The sequence below is a fragment of the Meleagris gallopavo genome, chromosome 15 (genome assembly GCF_905368555.1).
Source record: "Meleagris gallopavo chromosome 15, MGAL_WU_HG_1.1, whole genome shotgun sequence".
NCBI lineage: Eukaryota > Metazoa > Chordata > Aves > Galliformes > Phasianidae > Meleagris > Meleagris gallopavo.
The window spans coordinates 11,161,067-11,184,472 of NC_139418.1; the positions used below are offsets into that span (position 1 = coordinate 11,161,067).

At 40.4% G+C, this 23,406-nt stretch overlaps 1 protein-coding gene across 2 annotated transcripts in view; it reads right to left on the reverse strand.

The window, feature by feature from the left end:
- Positions 1-23,406, reverse strand: part of SGCD (sarcoglycan delta) — a 132,182-nt gene that overhangs the window by 67,702 nt on the left and 41,074 nt on the right. For both annotated transcript variants that reach the window (XM_010719032.4, XM_085236428.1), the window contains exon 3: positions 5,422-5,523. In XM_010719032.4, coding sequence (XP_010717334.1) covers positions 5,422-5,523 — 102 coding nt within the window. The remainder of the gene's footprint in view (positions 1-5,421; positions 5,524-23,406) is intronic.

Below are 23,406 nucleotides of genomic sequence, written 5' to 3' on the forward strand. Positions count from 1 at the left end.
GTATTTGGAGCATTGCCACGGGGAATAAACAGGGAGAGTAAGGAGTGGCCAGGCAGAGTCGTATAGCTTCCTTTTTGTTGGCTGCGCCATCACTTGCAGCATCATCTTTTTTTTTAACTACCAAGGCTTTTAAAAAATGTTTTAGCATCTGCTGCCAAAAATCAACTGAGAGAAACAGAAAGCTTTGAAGATGTAATTAAAGGAAGCATGCTGCTTCAGAAGCTGACATCGGATAGTGTGAGTTTTGCCTACCTGAAACAGTGCCATCATCCCTGAAGCCACAATGGCAACTGAACTGCCCCTGGGACCATCATCCCCATGGGCTCATTCTATCATCATGTGCATGAGACTGTTCTCATCTCTGAAAAGTTGGTCGCTAAGGGAATAGCAAACACCAGGAGGGATGATGCCAGGGATGCAGTGTGCAGGGGCTGCTAAGTGACAGCCACACAGTGAGACAAACTTTATTTCCACCCCGTGATGGTTTCAGTGAGAGCGCTGAAATCCTGAAGCACTCTGCTGGACCAAATCATCAGGAACTAATTCAGTACCCTCTTATTGTTCCATAAACTCTGACAAAGAAGAAGAAAAGGCATAATTCTCTCCCCTCCCTCAAAAAATAGCAGCCTTCTTTCATGCTATCTACCTGAGCCTTTGCAGAAAGCAAGATTTCTACCACACAGTTTGAGCTTCTTACAGGGCTGCAATTATCTTGCCATCTGCACTGCCTCACCTCATGGGTGAATGTTGCTTTTTAATCCAAATTAGTATGTTGCACTGTTTATAAATATGTACTTATGGCTGTGAGGCAGGTATGCCCCCAGAGAGGGCACATGTCATTGTAAAGCCCAAATACATGATTTATTGTTTTTTTTGTGTGTATTTTTAGCTTTGGGGCAGGTAGACCTGCAGAGCAAATAATAGAGAAAAAATACCTGCATTACAGAGCTGCTTCCGTGCTTTAAATTTATACTACTCTTCTTCCAGATTTGAACGTAGTGAGACAAGTGCATTGGCAAAATAATTATTTATCAGTCTTAAAAGCTTCCTTCAAAATTTCTATCATTCAAATACTGGCTGGGGAAAATGAAAAGCACAGACAAGCATATTTGATGTAGTCGCCAGTCTAGCTTTTATGCTGATGAGAACTTACTAAACACCAGTAAAGGCAATAGCAGTTATCAGCCCTAATTCACAACTGTGAAATTTTTAGGCCAAGCAGATGCCCTTGCAGAATCCCAGCCAAGAACTGTGACAGGCCAGACTTCCCACTGCAGGCACCAGATATTTCCTTTGGCTTCAGATGCTATGTGCAAGCACTCAGTTCTCAGAGACATGGTCCCAAGGTGCGTCCCACAGTGAGCGTGCCTGGGACTTCTGGCATCACCCAAAGAAAAGAAGACATCAGTAGGCACTGTACTTTGCCCCAGGCTAAGAAAACTGAAGCCTGGGTGTAAAGGTTTGAAAACTGAAGTTTATTTTTCCTACTGGTGCACTTGAAATGAACAGTGAAAGGGCCAAAGTGCCTAATCCTATCACAGCAATGCCCTTCTCAGCCTCCTAAAGCTGAGATTATCAACTTATTGGTTGTCACAGAGTTCCTGAGCAAGTAATTCACTTGATTTTACAGTATAATCTCAGCATTTATGTCTGTTGTTACCAGAATGCAAAACACACACAGCCTGCTCTCTGTCTCACCCCTTTTAAATTACTCACAGACCAGGAAGTCCTCAAAGTGGCAAGCTTCAAACAATACAACTGCTCTAAAAAAAGCGAAATCTCTGCGTATAGTAGGTTTCAAGGAGTCTGCTCATTAGCAGCTCTTCTGAACAGAGGGAGGAAAATTTCCACATTGAGAGTTCAATTCAGACGAAGGCAATGAAGACTGCAGACCACCAAACTGTTGACATTGCTTTCCAGCACATAAAATTAACAATTTGTGCTGCTACGTGCAACTTTCAGTCAAAGTTTGTCTGATTTATAAGCAAGCAGATGGTTCACACAATAGTCCACAATAAATTACAACAGTTAGAAAGACAGCTACATTTTGAGATTGACAGTGCAGCTGAGCTACAGATGGGCTTATAGATGACCTGTCCAATTTTTCATAATCTCCATAATTTATGTGCTAGTAAAGAAATGTGAGGATTCCTAATGCACCTTCTTGACTAAGTACAAATCACTTTTATTTACACAGGCAATACTTCATGGTCCAGTTAACTTCCTAATTAAAGACAGCAAGATGCTCATGTTCCATGCAAGTGGCATGGAAAACACCGTTTAGTTTGCAATATGTTCAGCTGGGAGTTTAAGATGCTCTGATCGCTCCAGGAGAAATGAATGCATCTATCTCTTTTCTCTAAAACAAGACTACAAGGGTGCAAACACAGCTACCACCAGTTGCTATTCATCACCAGATAAAACTGAGGCTCATGCAATAACAGGGTTACATTTATTTGCAGGCTCTCACATTTACAGATGGGTCCTAATCCAGGAGGAATTACAAACCAAGTGTTACTGAGCCAGGGCACGGGAAACAACAGGAGCAGAGACTCTTTCTACATTAAGAGAGAAGTATTTGGGGGTCATTCTTGAATAGGTAAGGGAAAAGGTGAGTGAACCTGAAAGGCTACTGCTGAGACAGGAGGTGGTGGTGCTGCAGCAGGAAATGCTGGAAGCAGCTTTTAGAAGTCAGTTCAGGTCTGCGGTTTTATTGGCCATATCTCTCACATGGGACTGAATGACTTCAGCACAATCCTTCTGCTAATATCTTTAAAGGGTAGGCCAAAAGAATACCTCTGTTAGTACCATAAATTGCATGCCACAGTACCACAAATTCATTCTTCCTGGCTGTAATTTCATTTGCAATGGGTTGTCTTCCAGAAAGGAGTGCAGCTAAAAGCAACCACGTACCCCAGAAGGTGATCAAGGGGGACAGTACCTACAGCACAAATCACAGAAAGCAGAGGTTCCCAAACAGCCACAGTCTTTTGGAATGACACTTCAGGGCTTTTCTTCCTGCCTAAACCTCAGTCTTCCCTTCCTGCTAAATTAATTTTTAAAAGAAATCCTTTTGAAGTGGAAATCCAAAACTATCTTTAAGCCTGAATGCACAGCTTCTAGGAAAGCATCCCTGGGAGTTAGAAATGCAGAAGAGGCAGGAGTGACAAATTCAGACTCTTACCAACTATCAGTCACAAAGCACGACTCCTCCCTGCATTTCCATGCAGCACCATGGTGCTCATGAGACCCTCCATCTACTGCACAGAACAATACTAAAGCTGGCATTTTTTTCCCTGATAATTATTCAAAATAAGCAGTGTCCGAAAGCCTTTTGAGCTCTAAATAAAATCATAATCTATTACTGTGCATAACTCTTAGGTTGTTTAAGCACGCAGAAAACACTGCATGTCAGCTTATTTCTTGGATATTCTTTACTGAGATTTGTCATATTGTTTCTCTTCCGCTGTGCAGTTTAAAGCCACATTATGCATTTCCAAAAACCCAGGGAAGATTACTATGGAATTAGTATGGATATCCATCTGTATCAATGCTGAGTTTGGCACTTATTTTAGCAATACTCATCAAGCTGAGGAACTGCTTTAATGCTTCCTTCCAACAAAATAATGGCTCATACTAATATGCTTTAAACAAACATTGCTTCAGGTAATCAATAATGTTTTTAAATAATCTGTAAGTGTCATTCTTTGAATGCAGCCCTTTGATTCGCTTACAAGAGGCCACGTTCACACACAGCACAAGAAAGCCTAAGTTGATTGAAAACAATAGGATTGTTCCTGTGACTCCCAGTTCATTAATAATTCCAGCATTACTATGAGCAACCTGATATTCAGCACAGGCTTCTCCAGCTTAACTCCACTAAGAAGTCAGAAACTGTACATGTGCTTTATGCAACTAAATTGTTAACACAGCCTCCAGGATTCATCGACTGAAGTGAGCAGAGAGGCTCTGACTTGCTTGGCTGTAGATCAGCTCTTCCTGGCTTTCCTGCACAACTGCAAAAAGACTAATCCTGGAGGATGGATAAAGCAAGGAGCACACACAGAGGTCTTACCTTATGTTTTCTATTTCTTGCATTCATTAAGCTGTCAGTGGTGAGGAAACTGGTTTCATTATCTCAAGAAGGAGACACCTTCTGTCCCCCCACCTTATTAAAATGTAAATCAGTGTAATGGTACATTTAAACAGTAAACTCCCTGTAGCAAGAAAGGGTTCTTAGTTCTCTCAGTAATCAAGTACTATTTTCAGCAATCTAACTGAAGGAAAAGAAATGTATGTAGTAATTCTTCAGTCTATTTATCAGACTAAGTGCTGCACATTTTCCACACACTTTACATTACAAAATGTATGACACATAAGGTTTTATGAGTCTCTTTTAATTCAGGAATGAAAACATTTATAGATATGAACATTTTCTCATTAACTTTTCTTCCTTAATGATTACGCTTGTTGAAATCAATTCCTAGCCATCTTACAGAGGTTGCAACCTTCAATAATTAAATCGGATATTGTATTGGATGTTACGTTGATTATGCTACAAATTCCAATTTCTACAAGACCACTGAAATGCTGAGATAAAAGGCTGTTAACTTTATTTAATTAGCTATCTGCCATTGTTATCAGAATGGAAGGTTGGTATCTGACTCAACACTTCAGATCAGGAAACAAACTAGATGACATCTTCTTAAAAGGATTCTGGAATAGATATGTAATCTTTTCAGTTATTTTACAGCTACTCAGGACAAACAGGATTGCATTAAAAACAAGAAAAGGCATTGACAGTCAGTGAAATGCTACCATGAAAATGCTATTTCAATCACACTTGGATTCTTACTCATTTTCAGTTGTTAACATCCTTGCCACTTTTGTCAAGCAGTCTCACCAAGCAGTGCTGAATTTTAAGCACACATAATTTTAAAGCAGAACATGAAATAGGACTGAGCACATAGTATGGGTTTACTGCACCAGCTAACAGATCAGGCCCTTCTGCTAAGGCATCAGCTCACTCCTTTCTGCAGAAAAGGTTCAACTAGTTAAATGTGAGCTGGAATTCACGACTACCTGCTGTCCCTATACCTCAGAAACATTAGGTCTTTCAGTTGAGGGCTGCTTATGATTTATCCTGAAGGGAGACACAAAGACCATGTGAAATCTCAGAGGTCCTTGGAGAATTTTAACTGTGTCTTATATCAACTAAATCCACAGGTACCAACCTTGCAGCCACCCAGAGGATGCTGTATCTTGACAGAGTACCCAAGAGACACCGCTGTCTCTCTCCTCAAATTATGTTTGTATAGAATGGCCAAAGTAAGTTATCCAGTAATGATACCACTCTGCCACTTCAATGTTTCTTACAGTTCAGACTGCAGAAACATGATTATTCCTTTCCCAACAACTTACTGGTCTTGACCGGATTTCTTTGGCGTAGAGAGGTTTCAAGAATTCTGAATCTCCTTCCAGCTTCAGACCCTTATCTGTGATTCTCAGGTTCCCCATTCCATCCTAGAACACATACAAAACAAAACATCTCCATTAGTTACAATTACTAAATCCATCAGGCTGCTAATAACTGATTTCTGTTTCCTATTGAGGAGAACATGCAAAACACTGGGAGGCACTAGAGAATGCAGTTACTCGTGTTATCCTTTTAGCCCTGTTTCTGTGAAAAAAAATCCATTCAGAGCAATTTGCAATGCCCCCCAGTAAACCATTTACACAGATGAAAGATGCTCTTTTAAGCCAGTCATCTCCACTCAAAGAGACGCAGCGATGCTCTGCGTTAACAGGAAACTATTCACTGCAATATTCACTGTGTGTCTGTAAATTAATCTACCTTCTCATTCATGACAAATCCATATAAAGAACACGTGATTAATTTTACTGAACTCTATAGATTATCTGTGATTACTTTCACTGAACTGACAAAGTTTTGCCTATGTAGTAGTACTGCAATAAATGGAGTATGGAACATGCACTCCATATTTGGGGAAAACTCTGCAAAAAAGACTCTTTGCTATGGTTTCCTTAGGACTTATGACAAAAGGATGCGCTGATTAGTTTAAAGTCTCACATCTTTCTTGTGCTTTCAACACTGTAAAAACAATACACAGCTCTATCAAAACATAATGTGTTCTTGGAGAAGCAACTATATATACAAGAGGAATACCTTCCCAATGGACTGCTTTTCTGCCATGGGCTAAATCCTGACTTTTCTTTCCCAAGATGACCAGCTTGGGGTTGGGTCCTTCCCAGCGCTCCTTGCACAGCCTGAGCATATCCCAGAAGTCTGAATCTCCATATTCAAATATTTGGGTCTTCTAAGTCAGTCTCCTGCACTCAAATAACTATTGCAAAGTTCCAGAGGTCAGGTCTGAAGTGACTGATGTAACATGCATCTCTCTCTCCTTGTCTGGATTTCACATTTGGGTTACCAGCCCTCTCCCACTCTCCCCACTGCTTCCTGTGCTGCGATGGGAAGGAATCTCCTTGACAAAAGGGGCAAAGAGCTGGCTGCAGGTCTCTAGCAGATGAATATAAATAGTCCATTTTCTTTTGAAATTGTTTAGTTATGTGTGTCCAAGATGTAATAAAACATCTGACAAACCATAATAGCAAAAAAAAAAAAAAAGTCAAAATTTTGTATGAGTTTTTCATACAGTTTTTATTCAATAAGACAGGTATATTGGCTTGCAAGTAGAATGGGGCCCAACTAAAAATATTTCTCCTTTAGCTTGTGAGAGAGAGACACAACTTTTAATAAGATGTGGGATTTACATTCATTTAGGCTCCAGTTGTATAGAAAGTTGTGCGTTTAAGAAATGATGTTTGGAGGAACTGCAAAAGATAGATGTATAACAAAAAGCACTTCAAACACAGAGAAGAAAGGTAAAGGGAAGGGAGAGGAGAGGGAGAGTTCAGTTGGGGCCTGCAAAGATCAAGTCCGACTGCCTGACCGCTTCAGAACTAAGAAAAGTTAAATCACATTATTAAGGACATTATCCAAATGTCTTGAACACTGATAAGCACGGAACATCCACCACTTAAAGACACAGCATGGCTCAGCAGGGAAGCTGGTCACTCATCAGGGATTCCCCTGTTCCCACAAGTGTCAGTCTGGAGGGTGTTCCCTGCCAAGCAATGATCACTTTCCTCATAACATGATGACTCATGAACAAAGGGTTCAGGAGTGCTGGCTGATGGACTGACTGCTGTCACATCATTTTGAAACAAAAGGTGTAAGCGAACTTTAAATGGAGACGTGCTGAAAATGCTATTGACTGCCGAAGGGGGGGAATGAGAGATGGGTTGTAAAGTGCCAGTTGCTACATTTCCTGCCCCAGCTGTAAAATACTGGCTGATGGATTCTGGGTTGGTGATGGCACAGAAGGGGGTTCATTTATCTCAAGCAAAAGTATGAAGAAAATGAGTGAAATATGATTATGCAGCAAAGAGCCAAGATTAAATTTTGATAGTGGTATGCTTTGCGATTTGAGTGAGCAGGAATTATTACTGCTATCTGCAGACCCTCACGTGTTTTGCTCTGCTAAAAAAATCTAAAAAGTCTTTCCCCAGATAGACATTTCAGTGAGATTACAAGCCCTGAAGGCTTTCATGCTGCAGGATGTTCTCCAGTATCACATGGGTTGGTGTCACATCTAGCTGCAGGAATGACCATCTCTGCAGCTACCAATCCTGACTATTCCCAGGGCTCACTGCTGAGCTGATGTAAAGCAATACATCACCAGTAACTTGGACTGATGGCACTTGTCAAGTCATCACTGAGGCTGTGGTAAACCACCAAGTTCAGAGGATCACAACTATATCCTCAGCCATAACACAAATCCAGTATTCCACTTTCCTCTTGAGTGTTTCTCTTCCTTTCTCCCCTTAACCTCCTGTTTCCAAGTATTCCCCAGTGGGATTACTTGTATTTAAAAAACACACATACGGGCCATATAACTCACAATTAGCTGGTCTTACACATCCAAAAACACACATCAGGTCTATGGGACAATGTTCAACAAGCAGAACTTCAAGAACACATTTGATTCATATTGTACAGGCAGGCGCATGCTCTCAAAAATACAAAAGCAGGGGGTCAGAGTAAAGAAAGCACTTCCCTCTTCTCAGCCTCTGACACTGTCATTCTGACCCCACTCACCAGATGTTACCTCCTTCCCTCCATGGTGTTTGGGGTCAGGACACAAAGCTCAGCACTGACACTGACCATTACTACCCCTCTACTATTCATGCCTCTTCTGATTGAAAATGACGGCTTTTTGTAGTGACATTCTGGGTCAGCAGTCAAAAAAAAACCACACAAAGGTTGTAATCAGATTCTAAAGTGAGCAGGTATTCCTAATTTCTAACAATATAATCATTATTAAATAGTATTTCCTTATTACCTCCTGTTAGAAAATATTCTGCAGCTTGCAGAATGATACAAAGGTAGCAAAATACAGATATATTTGAAAGAAATCATTGCGTGAAAGAACACCCTGCATGTGTTGTTTTGGGTAAAGCATCTTCCTTCCTCCCTATAGTATATGGTTTAATAGAAACTAAATGTCACACCCTGCTACAGTGAATATATATATAGCACCAGTGCTATGAAATTTCATGGACCTTGACCTATAAAACAGAGCAGAAAGCTGGCCGGAGTGACAGAGACCATGATTTTTTTATTAAACACTGTGTCATGATTGGTATATATCCTTATCTGCCACTATGTTGCTTGTGAATAAGAAAAAAACAAGCAATATTGATTATTGGGTACGCTGATGTCTGACAATCTCTGTTTCTCCCCTCTTTATTAGCAGACTCCTCAACAGAGAATGAATGACTTCAGTGTGCAGGCACAAACCAGCTTTGTGGGAGCTTCCAGGCTAACTGCTGGAAAACAGCAGGCACAGAGTCAGGAACTTTCCATTACCTCCCGCTTTGAATTATTCAGTTTTTTGGTAGAGCAGGAAGATAACTTCCACATTACTTTTATTGCCTCAGCCACCTCTCTTTTTATACAATGCCTTGTAATGGGCAAGCATAAAAATTTATATGCTGTCACCAACTGCTCCGTGTTAAAATGGGACAGCAGTGGTAAAATCCCAAATAACATAAATGTCATTTTGGTATTGCTGAATGACAGAGGACTTTCTTTTTTATTAGCTTGAGAGGCAGCTCAGTTTAACAACCAATTACAATGGATAGTGCTGGTGTCAGGGGAAGAGCCCAGCACTGCTGCTACCTGAAGACTGAGGCTCCTTTACCTCCAGGTCAGCCCTGGGGCCATACGAACAGGCAAAGCCTGGCTTTTTTGTTTTGTTTTCCTTTGTAACAGCTGTGGGTTACTTTCTACTTTGTTTTTAACTGTATGGTCCCTAGCAGGGAAGTTCAGTTGGCAGAATAAGAAAAAGCAGCCAACCTGACCAGAGATATGTAATTACTGCAGAGAATACCTGCAAGTTGCACCAATCTGGGCTGCTGTGGAGGATTTCCAGAAGTGTCTGCCACCTATGGTAGCTCTATTACATAAAGCTGGGCTCATGCCACAGTATGGGCTGGCTGCAGCCTTTATGCCATGATGCTCTGTTCTTCACAAACCATATATGCAGCCTCCCACTGCTCTGCATTTCCTCAGGTATTTCTGAATATAGAAGGGAAATGTGCTGTTTACTGTTCTATTGCTCTTTTCCTAAGGATTTTCTAGGGACACCAGTGATGGCAAACACTATGAGCTCCAGCTGCTTGTTGGCCACCACCAGCCCAGTGCGTGTCAGTGCTGTGGGCTGCTTGGTGAAAAAGCAGTTATCCTCATGCTTTTTCCTGCTTTTTCCTGGATCAGTTTTGTGCAGCAAGGTTTGTCTCTGCATGGCAGGTAAGGATTTGCTTCTTTTACTGGGAATAAACAGAAGTTATGTATGGTAACATCCTGTGGGAGAGAATTATATTTGGAGACTGCTCATGTCAGATGGCTGCAACACCTGATTATTGTTGCTTGTATTATTGATTGCTGTGCTCTGCATCGCTTCCAGATATGTGCAAGTTATTACACAGCTCAATACATCCAAAGTTAGGAGGAAAAAAAACAGCAAATGCAAGTGACCTGTTTTACCTTACCTTCCTCAGAAGATTTCTGTGCTCTCCTACCTCTATATTAACATTACTTTTTCCAGTTTTCCCAGACTTAGGGATGGTCTGCAGAGATGCACTTTGCTGTTAGTTCTTCACAACCTCAAACACCTACTGACTCTAACAGGATCTGCTCTCACTCCTCAATTTCTTCACTTAATTAGTCATTTCTGTAAAGAGACCACTCTCTAGCTGAGCATCAGCACAGTCATTTTCCCATAGAAGCCAGGAAAACCTAAAAACTCACCAGTGGGCTCAGTTCTGGAAAGTTAGGGCTGGTTACACAACATGGTCCTGAACAACTTAACCTCCAAAATAAGGGGTGTGATGGCTTTGTCCTGAAGCTTTGCTTTGAGACCTTGCCTACCGGCTTGTGTAGGCAGCAGAGAAATGGGGACAATTGCCTGCTCCTGCTGTATTGCTGCTACAAGACAGGATGTCATGTACAAAGGAGAAAAGTGCCTGCAGACCATTCCGGTGATGAAAAATTCAGCCCAAACCCAAACCAGCCCAACCCAAACCAGCCCAAGCCTACACAAAGCTCAGAGCCCTTCTTTCCAAGTGGAAACTCTTAGTTTTGTTAGTCGCTCTGTATGACTACACACTAAGAGGCAGAAGATGCCTCCAGCTTACTCTGAAGGGCAATATGTGACAGATTAACATGTAATTAATAAGGAGGGCACCCATCCATCCATGTAGCTCAGTGTCACAACAACCAGCTTGTCCCTAGCATTACACAGAGGAAAAAATGACACAGCTTGGTAGCTAGAAATGTGAGCAGGAGTGCTCAAGGGACACAACTCTTTGCACATCACAGTGGCATTAGGGACACTTGCCATGTACATAGTCCCACAGCACCTTTCTCCCCTGTCAGTTCCTTCCACAATGACCAAGTGCTCAACAAAGCCAGTGCTATTTATTATGAAGACTTCTTCAATAGATGTGTGCAGTTGTCATTAAAAATAAATAAATAAAAAAAAAGCATTAACTTCAGTGGAAGAAAAGTTTTAAGGAGCAGAAAGAACAAGATACAGCTGGTCAACGGGACAAATCCCAACCCCTGGAACAACTCCAGACTTGTGCTGGAACCATTTCTAAACAAATCATTCGGCCAGTGCTTGAAGAAAGCTTAGCTCAGGATTTACTGCATATTGCTAGAACTGCTTTGGGCAGGAAGTATTTCTTTTCAAAGGGATCTCCAAGTAAGTTTACTCAAAATATGACGATGTGTAGCACAAAAAAAAAAAAAAAAACAAAAAAAACACCAAAAACAACCGGTACTTCTGTGAAGTAAACCACTCAATTTGAGAGAACATTTTTGCAGTGAAAAGGATTAGCAGACCTTCAGGGAAAATGACTGTGAATCCCAGTGATGTTACTACAACACAACCATCACTTGCAAAAATCCTCTCTGGGATAATAAATTCCCTTTGCATTGACACAGCACGGAAGAATTCCTATTGGACCTTCATGGCTCTCAACTCCTTGCCATGGAGCACCTTGGTATTGAACCATTCTAAAATGAACCAGTTCTCTTGAGCATTTTTTGCTTTTTTGCCCCAACAAATACCAGTGTTTCACATCTTAAAGACAACACATATTCCTAATGTGTCCCTTGAATTCTTTTTCAGTCTAGCTCATTACCATAATTATGCTAATTAGAAGGGAATAGTCCCATCCTGTGGAAATTTGTGCTCACTCAGAAGTGGAATAAAAGAAATTTCTTCTCATAGGAACAAGAGCTCTTCTCATAATGCAGCGATCTTATAATAAAATCTGCACATAAACTCACTGCAGAGCTGGAGGGGTTGCAGAAAGCAGGCTTTATGCATTATGGTCTAATACTCCTGAATTACAATAATCTGTCAGTCACCAAATGAAGGAAAGAATCAACACTTTTTTTTCTAAACTACTAAGATCTTGGACAAAATATCCTCTGTAGTGTAAGTCCTTCAAAGTGTAACAAGGGTCAACTGAACTCACTTGTCTTTATATTGTTGGAAGAAGCTTCCAGGGAGAAAGAGGATATTTTTTTCCTCCTTTATTTTAGTGAATCTCTCTTGACGTTTCTACTTACACTGTGGAGTAAGGTGTCTGACTAATCCAGTGTTCAGCAGCTCCCGCTGACCAGCACTGAAGCTGGCAGATTAAGGTCTGAGTGTGAAAAAGAAAGTAACAGCTCTCAGAGAGAGTTTCTGGAGGTGAGCCCTTGAAAATGAGGCCAATTATTGGGTCATTTTTGTCCGATGTGAATGTGCCAAAACAACTCAGAGGCACTAATTAGAGCGCAATATCAGATCTGCTCAGGGAAATAAAGCTCACACAAGCACACTGTGGATCCAGACCGCTGCCCAAGGCCCACGCCAACATCTAGCTTCCCCAAACACAGAGAGAGGCAGAGCAGGGCTGGAGCTGTTCCTGCAGTCCCATCTATTAGCACATTTGACAGCCCCATCTCAGCAGACTGATTTACAGGCTGCGAGGACACCGGGAGGAGATGCCTCCTGCACTGACCTTCTCAACAACCACTGCACCTGCACGATGTACTTGCTGCTATGGCAACATCCGGAGGTAGGATAATCATGATGCGAATCCATGTCTTCTCTTGCTTCATTTACTCTCCACAACTACTGTTTCTGCTGCTTCCAAAAGCCAGGAGAAAACAGTATGGATGGAGAGGAACACAATTAATCACGTCTGAGCGTGGATTCGGTTAGCATTAGGCACTTAATGATGACCCTGCACTTGGAACATAATTGCCCCAGGCTACCTCCGCATTTTAGGGAAGGAAAATGGCAATTCAGCCCTTCTAGCACCCAGATTGCTCCTTGCCAGTTGCTCTGGTGCTCCTCATATTTTCTAGAAGTCTTTGGATAGCTGGGGTGGACCTAGAGCTCAGTGCAATAGGATTAAAACAGACAATAAATAGCCTACCAAGCAAAACAATAAACAGATATGAAATAAAATACACTTCCAAAACGTGTTCCCAACTATACTGATGTAGAGTCACTTCAGGGATTGCCCTCATGATTATTGTTTTTTAATCAAGTCTCAGATTTTCACGGAGAGACAGAGTATAGGACAAATTCAATTTATTTGAACAGATAGGTAAAAAGAAATTTGCTTTAAAATAAAATTCACTGCGTTAAGAATCAATAGTCCTCTTGTTAAGAAGCTGCCTTCAAGACTAAGGAACCAGAGCAGAATTTTTAAAGCTGTATTTGTCACAAAAATATATGGTTTAGCTCTTTCACTATCAGAATATAACGAGAAATAATTTAAACTGTCTTCCAGTCTTATCTACAATGCGTATGACGTTGTTAGTGGGGAGGCTCTGGGGACAGCAAAGAAATGAAAGAAATGAAAGCTCATCTCCCAAAGAGGCAGAAATAAGTATATTGCTTCTACTGCTTCTTGAACAAATGGCAGCCAGTAACTATTCGTAGAGGGAAACACATGGGTACAGTTAGGGCCCCTCATCTTTGTCAACGGTGGGCAAAGGATGAGATTAGATCTTCAATTTGCAGCCACTGCTAAGCTGAAGTTTAGTGACTCGTCATCACTTAACTCCTCCCAAAATTCCCAGCTCCAGTATATTTAGCACCAGTACTGACACAAAGCTGCTAACACTCCTAATACGTGAGCCTTCAGAAGAACGAAAACAGTTTACAGAGTGAAGGAATAAGCAATGCGCTGTCAGCAACCCCAGTCCAGCAGCGCCCTGCCCTGCAGGATGATGCTTCCTCACATAACTGACCAAAATTACCCGTATGGCAGTTTGTACTTGTTGAGCTGTGAAGCCACTGGAATATATTAAGACTGTTCTACTGCTTGTCGAGACAAAAAAAAAAGTCTTTTTTTTTTTTAATAAGCTGAACCCATGTGCAGGCTTTTTAAAATTTCACATTATTTATCGAGTGGAGCTTACTGAGTCATGGGGGACTTCTGCCGATGCCAAGAGATTCTCTTGGAAGTCAGGAGTGTGGTATTATATGCTCAAAATAGCTGAGAATGACATGCAAAAATATACAACTGCCACCCACTCTGATTGCAAACTACAACAAAGACAGACACAGTCCCCTTTTCCAACACTTTTTGAAACAGAGAGTTTTAAAGTCACAAGAAAGTGATTTTTTTTTCTCAGCAGGCTTTTGCTTTTAGAGAGCACAGCTCTGTGTGGCATTTCATTACAGAAATACTCCTTATTTGGGGATGTTTGTGTTTATTCCTTTTCCTGCTCTTTTCTAACATGACGCCAGCAGGAGCAAATTGGGTGACTCACAATCTGCATTCTTATTCATTTATCTGCTATATGCAACCTTACTGCAGCTAATTTATAATAGTAATTATTATTATTATTATTTTACCAGCACTAAAATCATCCAAATAATGATTTTATTTTTTTTTTCACAAGAAATACTGCCTCAGACCTGGATTTCCTCTCTCGTGAACCACTTCTGGACTTCTACTGGGCCATGTGCATTTTGGAGGGGATCTGCTGGCCATATTTTTGCAGTGGCACCGATATCTGCTCCCTCCAGCATGACAAAATGAGCAAGAGAGAGCAGCAGCCACACTGTAAATGTAAAAGCAATGTATTCCCCAGTGAGGTTTGGCAGAGGCCTTTGGCATCTGGTTCTGCTCCATGGGGAATCTTTCAAAGAAAATAAAGAAACGAGTTGCAGAGCTGGGCTCTGAGGGAGCCAGAGGCACCCTGTGGCTCTCCATCACAGCCCAGGCAGGGCTTGGAGAGAAACTCAGGCTTCCCTTACGGTTTTTTGGCCACTTCGGCAGCTGGTGTTTGTCACTGCCAGGATAAGAGTCCTCTTTCCAGAAGAAGAACCTGCTAGATAATGACACATAATTGCTAAGCACATTTGCTTAGGAACTAAAGTGCTCTAGAAGGAATTTCTTTGCCTTAAGAGAACCCAAAGCGTAGAGCATCCAGAAGCTGTGCTGCCCCAAGCTATGAGATTTCAGCAGTGAGGATTCATAGAAGCACAGAATCTCCAAGGCTGGAAAAGGCCTCTAAGATCATCCAGTCCAACTGTCTACTTATCACCAATACTGCCCACTGACCCATGTCCCTAAGTATTGTATCTCCACAGTTCTTCAACACCTCCAGGGACAGCAGGCTGGGAGCTCTGCATCACTGCCATCTCCTCCCCTCTCCATCCACCTCAATCCTAAACAAGATTTCTCACTGTTGTTGTGGCATATTTGGTAACTTCATGAAATTTAATCTGAAAATACTCAGGGACATAGGACAAAATATATTTTTTCCTGGCCTACAGATAAGAACGTGGTTTCAGGGAGTTTAAATAGCTCAATGGGACATTTTGGTGACTGCTGGAAATTTAGAACCTTATGATAAATTTGGGATATTAATAGAATACTGCCAGAAGCAATATCTTATTGACAAAACTGCTAGAAAGTTCCAAAGGTAATAAACAAGGAATTGAGATGGATTACTGGTGAAATGCTTTTGAATACGTTATTCTTTGTCAGCTGTCGGATACGCTGTGAAGTCCTTATGTATGTGGGTAAAACATTGTGCCCAGGAAAATCTTTCTTCAATGGGGCTGTCAGTGAGAGTCATCATCAGTAGAGTAGTCAGTGATCTTACTACTGAGGAAGTGTTATTAATATAAATGTTGTAATTTATTATTCTAATTCATTATTTCAAGTTTGTGTTTATTGACACAATAAGAAATGAACAGTATACTGTTTTAAGTATAATGGATATTATATAATGGGGTTTATAAAAAAAAAAGAAAGCAACTTATTTTCTTTGAATTAAAAAAAAAACGCCTTAAAGACTTCAGCAATCTTGGCAACCAGTGTAATACATGGCATAGTTCTAGGAAATCCTTAGACAATATTCTTACCATGGGGAAGGGGAACAGCTCCTGAGAAGATGCTCTTAAGTGAAGTTTGCTGCTTAACGGAACAGCTTCTATACTATGAAATGTTTGCAGAAATTTCTCACTTTAATAGTAGAAGTCTTTGTAACTTAAAGAAGACCTTATTTAAGAACAAACTTGAAAAGATTTGCTTGGGAGCTGAAAATCCTTTATATATTTTAAGCATACTTGGAGTTATTCTGGATAGAATTTTAATTTATGTGAATGCTGAAAGAACTAAAGGAATATCTAAACAGGCAGACGCAGCCAAAAGGAAACAAACATTAAAACACTAATTATACAGGCACAGGGAGCAAGGAGTGTTTCTGTCATGCAAAAAAAAAAGAAAAAGAAAAAGAAAAAGAAAATTGAGATTCAGCTGCAAACTTGTTAACAGCCTCTGTTTTCAAAGCTTGCTTATGTTTGGAGGGCCAGTACTTCAGTGGAAGTATTGAAATACCTTTCAACAAAGGTATGGAAAGCACACATAATCTGCTTCTGGCTCAAACCTATCCGTCCTTCAGCATTCTTCTGACCTCAACATTTTCTTTTTGTTCCAGATTGGTCACCTCTTTTCATTCCTCTGCGGCTCTACAGTGCCTCAATACAGGTGCATCACTGAGATATCTACAATAAGATCATGCAGTCACTTTGTTAAAGTCCTGTTAAAGGTGCTTTTTTTTTTTTTTTTTTTTAAATCCTTCTCAATAGCTATGATAGGATAAGAAAATTTCCATAATTTAAGATAATAACAGCTTTGCTTATTAAACATCAGACAAAGTATTTCTGGAGAAGGGAGAGAATGTAACATCGTTACACAGAGAAAATAGCAGGGTATAAAATTCTTAATAGTCATTAATTTGTCTCTTCCGAGACAGCTCCCTGAACGACACGTAGGTGAGTGAAAGGAAATGCATTAATTATTGCAGAGTTTAGCTCAGAGCCCGTGTTTGGGCATCAGCCATTGGTGGGGCCACGCATCTGATAGCGCTCTGCAGTGACCTCGAGGCTCCCTGCACAAAACCACAGCACGTGGCGCAGATTTCCCTATATGAGCCTTCGGCTCTTTCGTTCATCACCTTTTCATTACATGCCTTTCTTTCCCAGTGAAACTATATATTACTTAAAAAGTCCTTTGAAGGATAAAGGCAGCCCCGTCGAATAAACAGCTCAGGTCAGTGGGCGCACAGAACTTTACAGGGATCTTGCAACGGTTTCTCATTTTCACTGTATGAACTGAACTTCACTTTGCTCTATCATTAGAAGTAATTGTTTTGCATGCACAGCAGCTAATTTTTTAATCATTTGTCTTTCTGCTGAATTGTATCTTTTTATTCCTAAAGAATTTCCTGGTAGAATAAGGCAGAGATTCCTAAATTACTGAAAAATACATCTTTATCTAATCGTTGGATAATGCAAACAACTTATTTATATATCTGCTTTTTAAGTTCTCATCTGGCTACTGACTTTGTACATTATTAGTGTCACTATAAATGTTTCAGAAGGGGTTATTTAAACTTGTAAGCTCTCCATGCTTTGGCTCCCATTATCTCTGGGACTGTGTTCAAATATTCATGTCCAAGTTCCAAGAAACGTCTTATCTGCCCCTACAATCACTCAAGGAATTTCAGCATAAAACTGCCTTTCATTTTTCTGAACCAACAGAAGATACTTGGCAATCAAATTTCCTTTCAGTTGATAAATTCAGACCCCCAACTCGCTGTTGAAGAGCCACACATTCAAGTATTCACCTCCACAATAACCTGACACTGCCTATACATGGCACTGCTGAACTGCACTGTCTTCTCTGTGTTGTCTGAAGTTTTGATGAAAGAGGCTCTCCACATTAGTTCAACTGGTTCACTAACATAACATGAATTCCAATTCCTGTAACTCAAACTCCTGTTTATTGCTTTCCATTTTGTAGATAACAAAAGCTTGTGCCATAGTTGATAGAGGTAATATCTTTAATTGCTTAGCCATAAAACATGAACAGCTGTTCTGGATTACCTACAGAATCTCTTTTGGTTGGAATAACCAAAGATTCATAGAGATGAATGCTATTAGCTCAAGTTAATTAATGTTCCTATTAATTCTAGCATGGGTATTCTGTCGATGCTTGCTCAGCAAAACAACCAGGTCTGTTCCTAATTGTGGTTCGCTATGGGCTGATCCATTAACTGTTTTGTGTCTTCCCAAGAATGCGTGTTCATTAAGTCAAGTTAATTGTTATTCAATTACCTTCAGTTTTAATATGTCCCTAAACTCTACTGCAAAGAGACCTCCTAGAGATTTCATATATTTCAAGTGTTAACTCAGCCATACTGCATATTGTTGTTGGCTGATTCTATCCAGTTTTGAAACAACTTCCATTTATGCTTGAATTGTTTCTTATTAGCATTTTTCCAAATTTCCTTTATAGGCAATTGTAGCGATAAAATTTCTTCCTTGCAATTGCATTATGATAATTATTATTACTGCAATGGCCAGAGATGTTTCCTGCTACCATTTATTCATATAACTTCTTTGTTTAGCTAGAAAGGGTGGCATATCTTTGACCTGATTATCTCAGAATGAAATTCTTATGATAGCAGATATTCTGTAAATTTCAGGGCTTTTCTTAATTTCCAAGTATATTCTAAGATTTTTCCAGATTCTTTTCTCTAGAAATTTCAAGAAGTTACATTATCATTTAATATGGTTTGATCTTTTGGCTTCCACTAATGGCCAAAGCTTCTCTTTTCACAAACTACAGCAATTCTGATAAGCAATAGCATGGAACAATTGACAAAGACCTCAGAAAGCCATCACAGCAAGAAGCTAAAACTTTTTAATAGCAAAGCACACCAAAGAATGAGTAACGCTGGCATCCCTCCACCTTTAAATACATTGAAATGTATTTAAAAAAATTGAAGTGATCGATATCTTTGCAGCACTCAGAGGGAAGACAGAACTTAAGGCAATGGCCTTAGGGCACAAATTCTTAAAGATAAGAACAAATGCAAAGCTAATTTTTTATTTTAACATAATACTACCACTAAATGCAAGAAAAGAAAAATAGTCAGAGCTAAGACTGAAGACAAAGCTGTATCAATAAATGTTTTTGAAACCACTGAATTTCATTTGCATAGTTTTACTCAATATATCCTCCTGAACTAACAGGGCCTTTCCTGGACACTTACATCAGACAAGGGAAGAATAATTAGGAACACCTAGAGTTGTTATATCAAACAGACACTCTAGAATTTCTTCTGAAGTGGGCTGAAGCAGCTACCTACCTAACAAACTGCTTATGAAAAGCTCTTTGCCCCACAGGAGAATTTTATCATGCTATAAACCAAAGCAAAGATATTGCAAGCACCCATTTCCTCCTAATATTCTTTCATCTGCATCAAGTGAGGACATTTGCATATTTTGCAAGCTTTTTTATTTAGTCCTCTGAATCAGTGAAACTGCTCCCAGTCATGGTACCTGTCGATCTGATAAGGATCCTTCTTTTGGTCTACTCAGCATTATTGGGAAATAGGCAGAGGGCATCATCAGCCCTGAACGCACTTCTGCATAGTAATGGTTGCCCGATGGGCATATTGCAAAACAGACCTTACCCCTATATTTACTGTGCTCCCCTTGCTAGGACATTATTACACAATGAAAACACTGCAGCTCCAGGGGTTGGAGAAGTCCTGATGTGAAGGGCTAGAGCAGGCCAGTTTTATCCCTTCCACCTACTGCCCTCTCACTGCCATGGAGCCTCAATATCCCTACCCGTCGATATAATGCTCCCCCTGCCTCCTTGCTGGTAACAAATTCTGGCACTTCCAGTGCCAAACAGAAAGGACAAGCCAATGAGCAGCCACACCAGGGCTGTGCAGAGCTGCATGGCATATGGTTAACACTCCTGAAGCAGCCAACATACAGTCACAACTTGCACTGAATTTCACACAAGTCTTCTGTCCGAATCAGTTCTTGCCAACCTCTAATATCAGCATAACAGAAGGGAAAAATCTCTTGGTTGTACTCAGCCATTGACCAACATGTCCACTCCTTGACAATACCCAGGGAAGAAAGAAGGTACCACTGCACAGTTGTTGGGGAAAGAATTCCCAATGACTTCCCCCAGGTGAGGCACTGGAGGTTGCTCCAACACCGCAGACTCAGTTATCTTGTGGTTTACAGAACAATCAGCAAAGAATGAGGAACTAGAGACAAATTTACAAAATTATGCAGGTGCTTTTAGCTAAAATTCAAATCATTAGTTTATATGACCTTTCTTAAGATGATATATTTCTTATTAGTGTGAAAATATATTCAAAGATGATGAGAGACTTGTTACTTCAAATGGGAAGGCTGCAAACAAAGTCCAAAAGATGTAGATTTTCTAGAACATGCTAGTACCCATTACCTGAAGATCAGGCCCCTATAAAAAGGCTGAGCTTGGCCAGGTAAAAGTAAAAGGACCACAAACCATGATCATAACATCTTAGAATCACAGAATTCTAGAATGGTTTGTGTTAGAAGGACCTCAAAGATCATCTACTTCCAATCCTCCTATCATGGGCTGGGCTGCAAATCACTAAATTGGGCACCAGCTCTGCCCAGGGCCCCATCCAGACTGGCCTTGAAAGCCTCCAAGGATGGAGCATCCACACTTTCTCTGGGCAGCCCGAATCAATGAACTGAAATGAACCGAAACGATTGATTTGAAACATCGATATATTTCACTGTATGAAGCAAGACCCCACTGTGAATTTTCTCATATGTCTCTTCTAGGACTGCTCTGCTCACATGTTCCAATTACACGGCCTCTGTTGATACCTCACAGTACAGTTGTAGGATAATTTATTCATAAGCATTTTTGAAAACATTGTACATTTCCAAACAAAGTCATGCATGCTGTTGATTCATTTCCCACAAATTAGAAAGCTTCATCTTCATCCCTCTCTCCCAATTTTAACTTTCAGCATTTTAATTGTTTCTTCCTTCATTGCTAGATCAATATCAATCATCGTCCTCAGTTACCAGAAATTGCATCTTCCTGAAAATTATGTTAAATTTAGTTGCTAATGAAAACTGTTTACACTGTTTAACCACAGAAATGAAACCTCTATTACAAACCATAAAAACTGTTAGTTGTAACAAGAAGCTTTAATTTCTACCTCAATCTCCTTTTTACCATCTGCTGCCCTAGAAGACCTATCCCAGAAAACATGGACTAAAGAAACAAACAAACAATAAAAGGGATAATTGCTAACTTTACTTCACAACACAACAAACATTAAAACAATTAAAATAGTCCCATTAACCATTACACTGAAAATTATGTTATAAAGCAAACTAGTCCATGTATGCCAGCACATGTCAATACTCCTTCTCTCCAGCCATCCTTCCAAAAAAACAACCAGACATCCTGTACAGACATAAATAAAAATGGCTCTTGGCACCTAATGCTTGCCATCTTCCCAGACGGAGTAAGACAAAAAACCCTCATCCATTAAGACAAATGCCACAAACACTCTGTCATAGAAGTAGGTGATAATTCTTGAGTCTTATTAGGAGTGGCTGAGGGAACTGGGATTGTTTTGTCTGGAGAAGAGGAAGCTGAGGGGAGATTGTACAGCCCTCTACAACTGCCTGAAAGGAGGCTGCGGCGAGGTGATGGTCAGCCTCTTCTCACTCATGACTAGCGATAAGACGAGAGGGAATGGCCTCAAGTTGTGCCAGGGGAAGTTCATGTTGGATGTTAGGAAAAATGTCTTTTCTAAAAGAGTGATTGCGTGCTGGAATGGGCTGCCCAGAGAAGTGGTTGAGTCACCCTCCCTGCAGGTGTTCAAGAAATGTTTAGATGTTGTACTGAGGGATGCGGTTTAGTGGGGAAATATTGGTGGTAGAGGATGATTGGACTGGATGATCCTGGAGCTCTTTTCCAACTTTGGTGACTCTATGATTCTTTTATCCAAAGCTCTGTGCAGTTCATTAGATATATTATGATACATTTATAAAACATTCTGTTTTAAATATTAATACTTAAATAATATTTACTCTAGCTATTCCCTCAGAACCAGTTACGTGAAACACTGAGATTGCACCTCTGTCCATCATTCAGAGTTTTTCTCATGGGTTGCCATGTGTCTTTGCACAATTATAGACACAACTGTGTTCTGGGAATGCTGGATCAGCGAGCTTCAGTCTCTCCATATGATGGGATGGAGACAGCTGGAGGCCGTAGACAGTAGGCTTCAGAATAACAACTATTGTCAGGATACACCAAAAAAAATCCAGTCTCCTCTTAGGAACTCTTATTCACACAAAAGCCTTGGCTTCCTTTATAAACTCAAAATCTAAATAGTGCATGGGGAGGGAAGGGAGAAGGCTAAAATAACCACAAAACTCTAACAGAATGTTTTATTTACTTTCTGTGCTGTAGAACCCAAGTAAACTTAGAGACTCATCTTTCCTTTTTATTGGGCCTAGATGAGATACAATCAGATCAGGTAAAACACTCTGCATTGTGTTTTACTTCTTAACAGCTGAAAATCTTTATTTTCTGCTTTTTCCTGATCTGTCCCCAAAGAACACTCAACACATCCTCACCAGGGTTACAGTACGAACAAAACTGTTTCATTTGTGCCTTGCACATCAGTCATGTCCCAAGGAAGCCCGAGCAAAATCAGAAAAACAGAGCCACACTACACTGCTGCTAAAAAAGTGCCATGAAGTAAGGAGCTAATGAGCCCATTTGAGCAATAATGTGGTAATGTGGTTTATGCCATCTGGAATGCAGAATGAGCTTCTAGTTCCTTTTTCTCTGAATCTCACCCTCCTCCTGCCACAGCCATACGCACAGCTATACCTTCAGTGCCTGAAGTAAATACAGTGACTTCCACAGACAAATCCATGGATTGGAATATAATTTTATATATATTATTTTTTTTCTCTATTGTACATAAATAAATATCTCATTCCTTTCATAATCTGGACAATTTAGTCAGGAGCTGCAGCCTACCTCCTGAATCAGCTAATTTGCTACTTCGGCTATCCTGTTCACCTTCATTTAATGAATACATGTTCCTTTGATTAAATTAACATTTTTGTCTACCTAATTCGTCTGAAATGCCTGTACTGAACCGATCTATAAGTGACTCCATTACTGTTCATAGGTCCATGTTTGGTACCTATCACTGACAGCTCAACAGGTGAAGGATTAGGAGAACATTAACTCTGCCTTTTTGGCTTTTCAGAGCAATTGCTGCACTTTTAGCACAGCCAAACCCGGCTTTCAATCGACCTGGCAGGACAGTGACAAATGTTTTAATCATGTGGCTTCATTCATTAGTGCTCACTCGCCTGGTTGGCC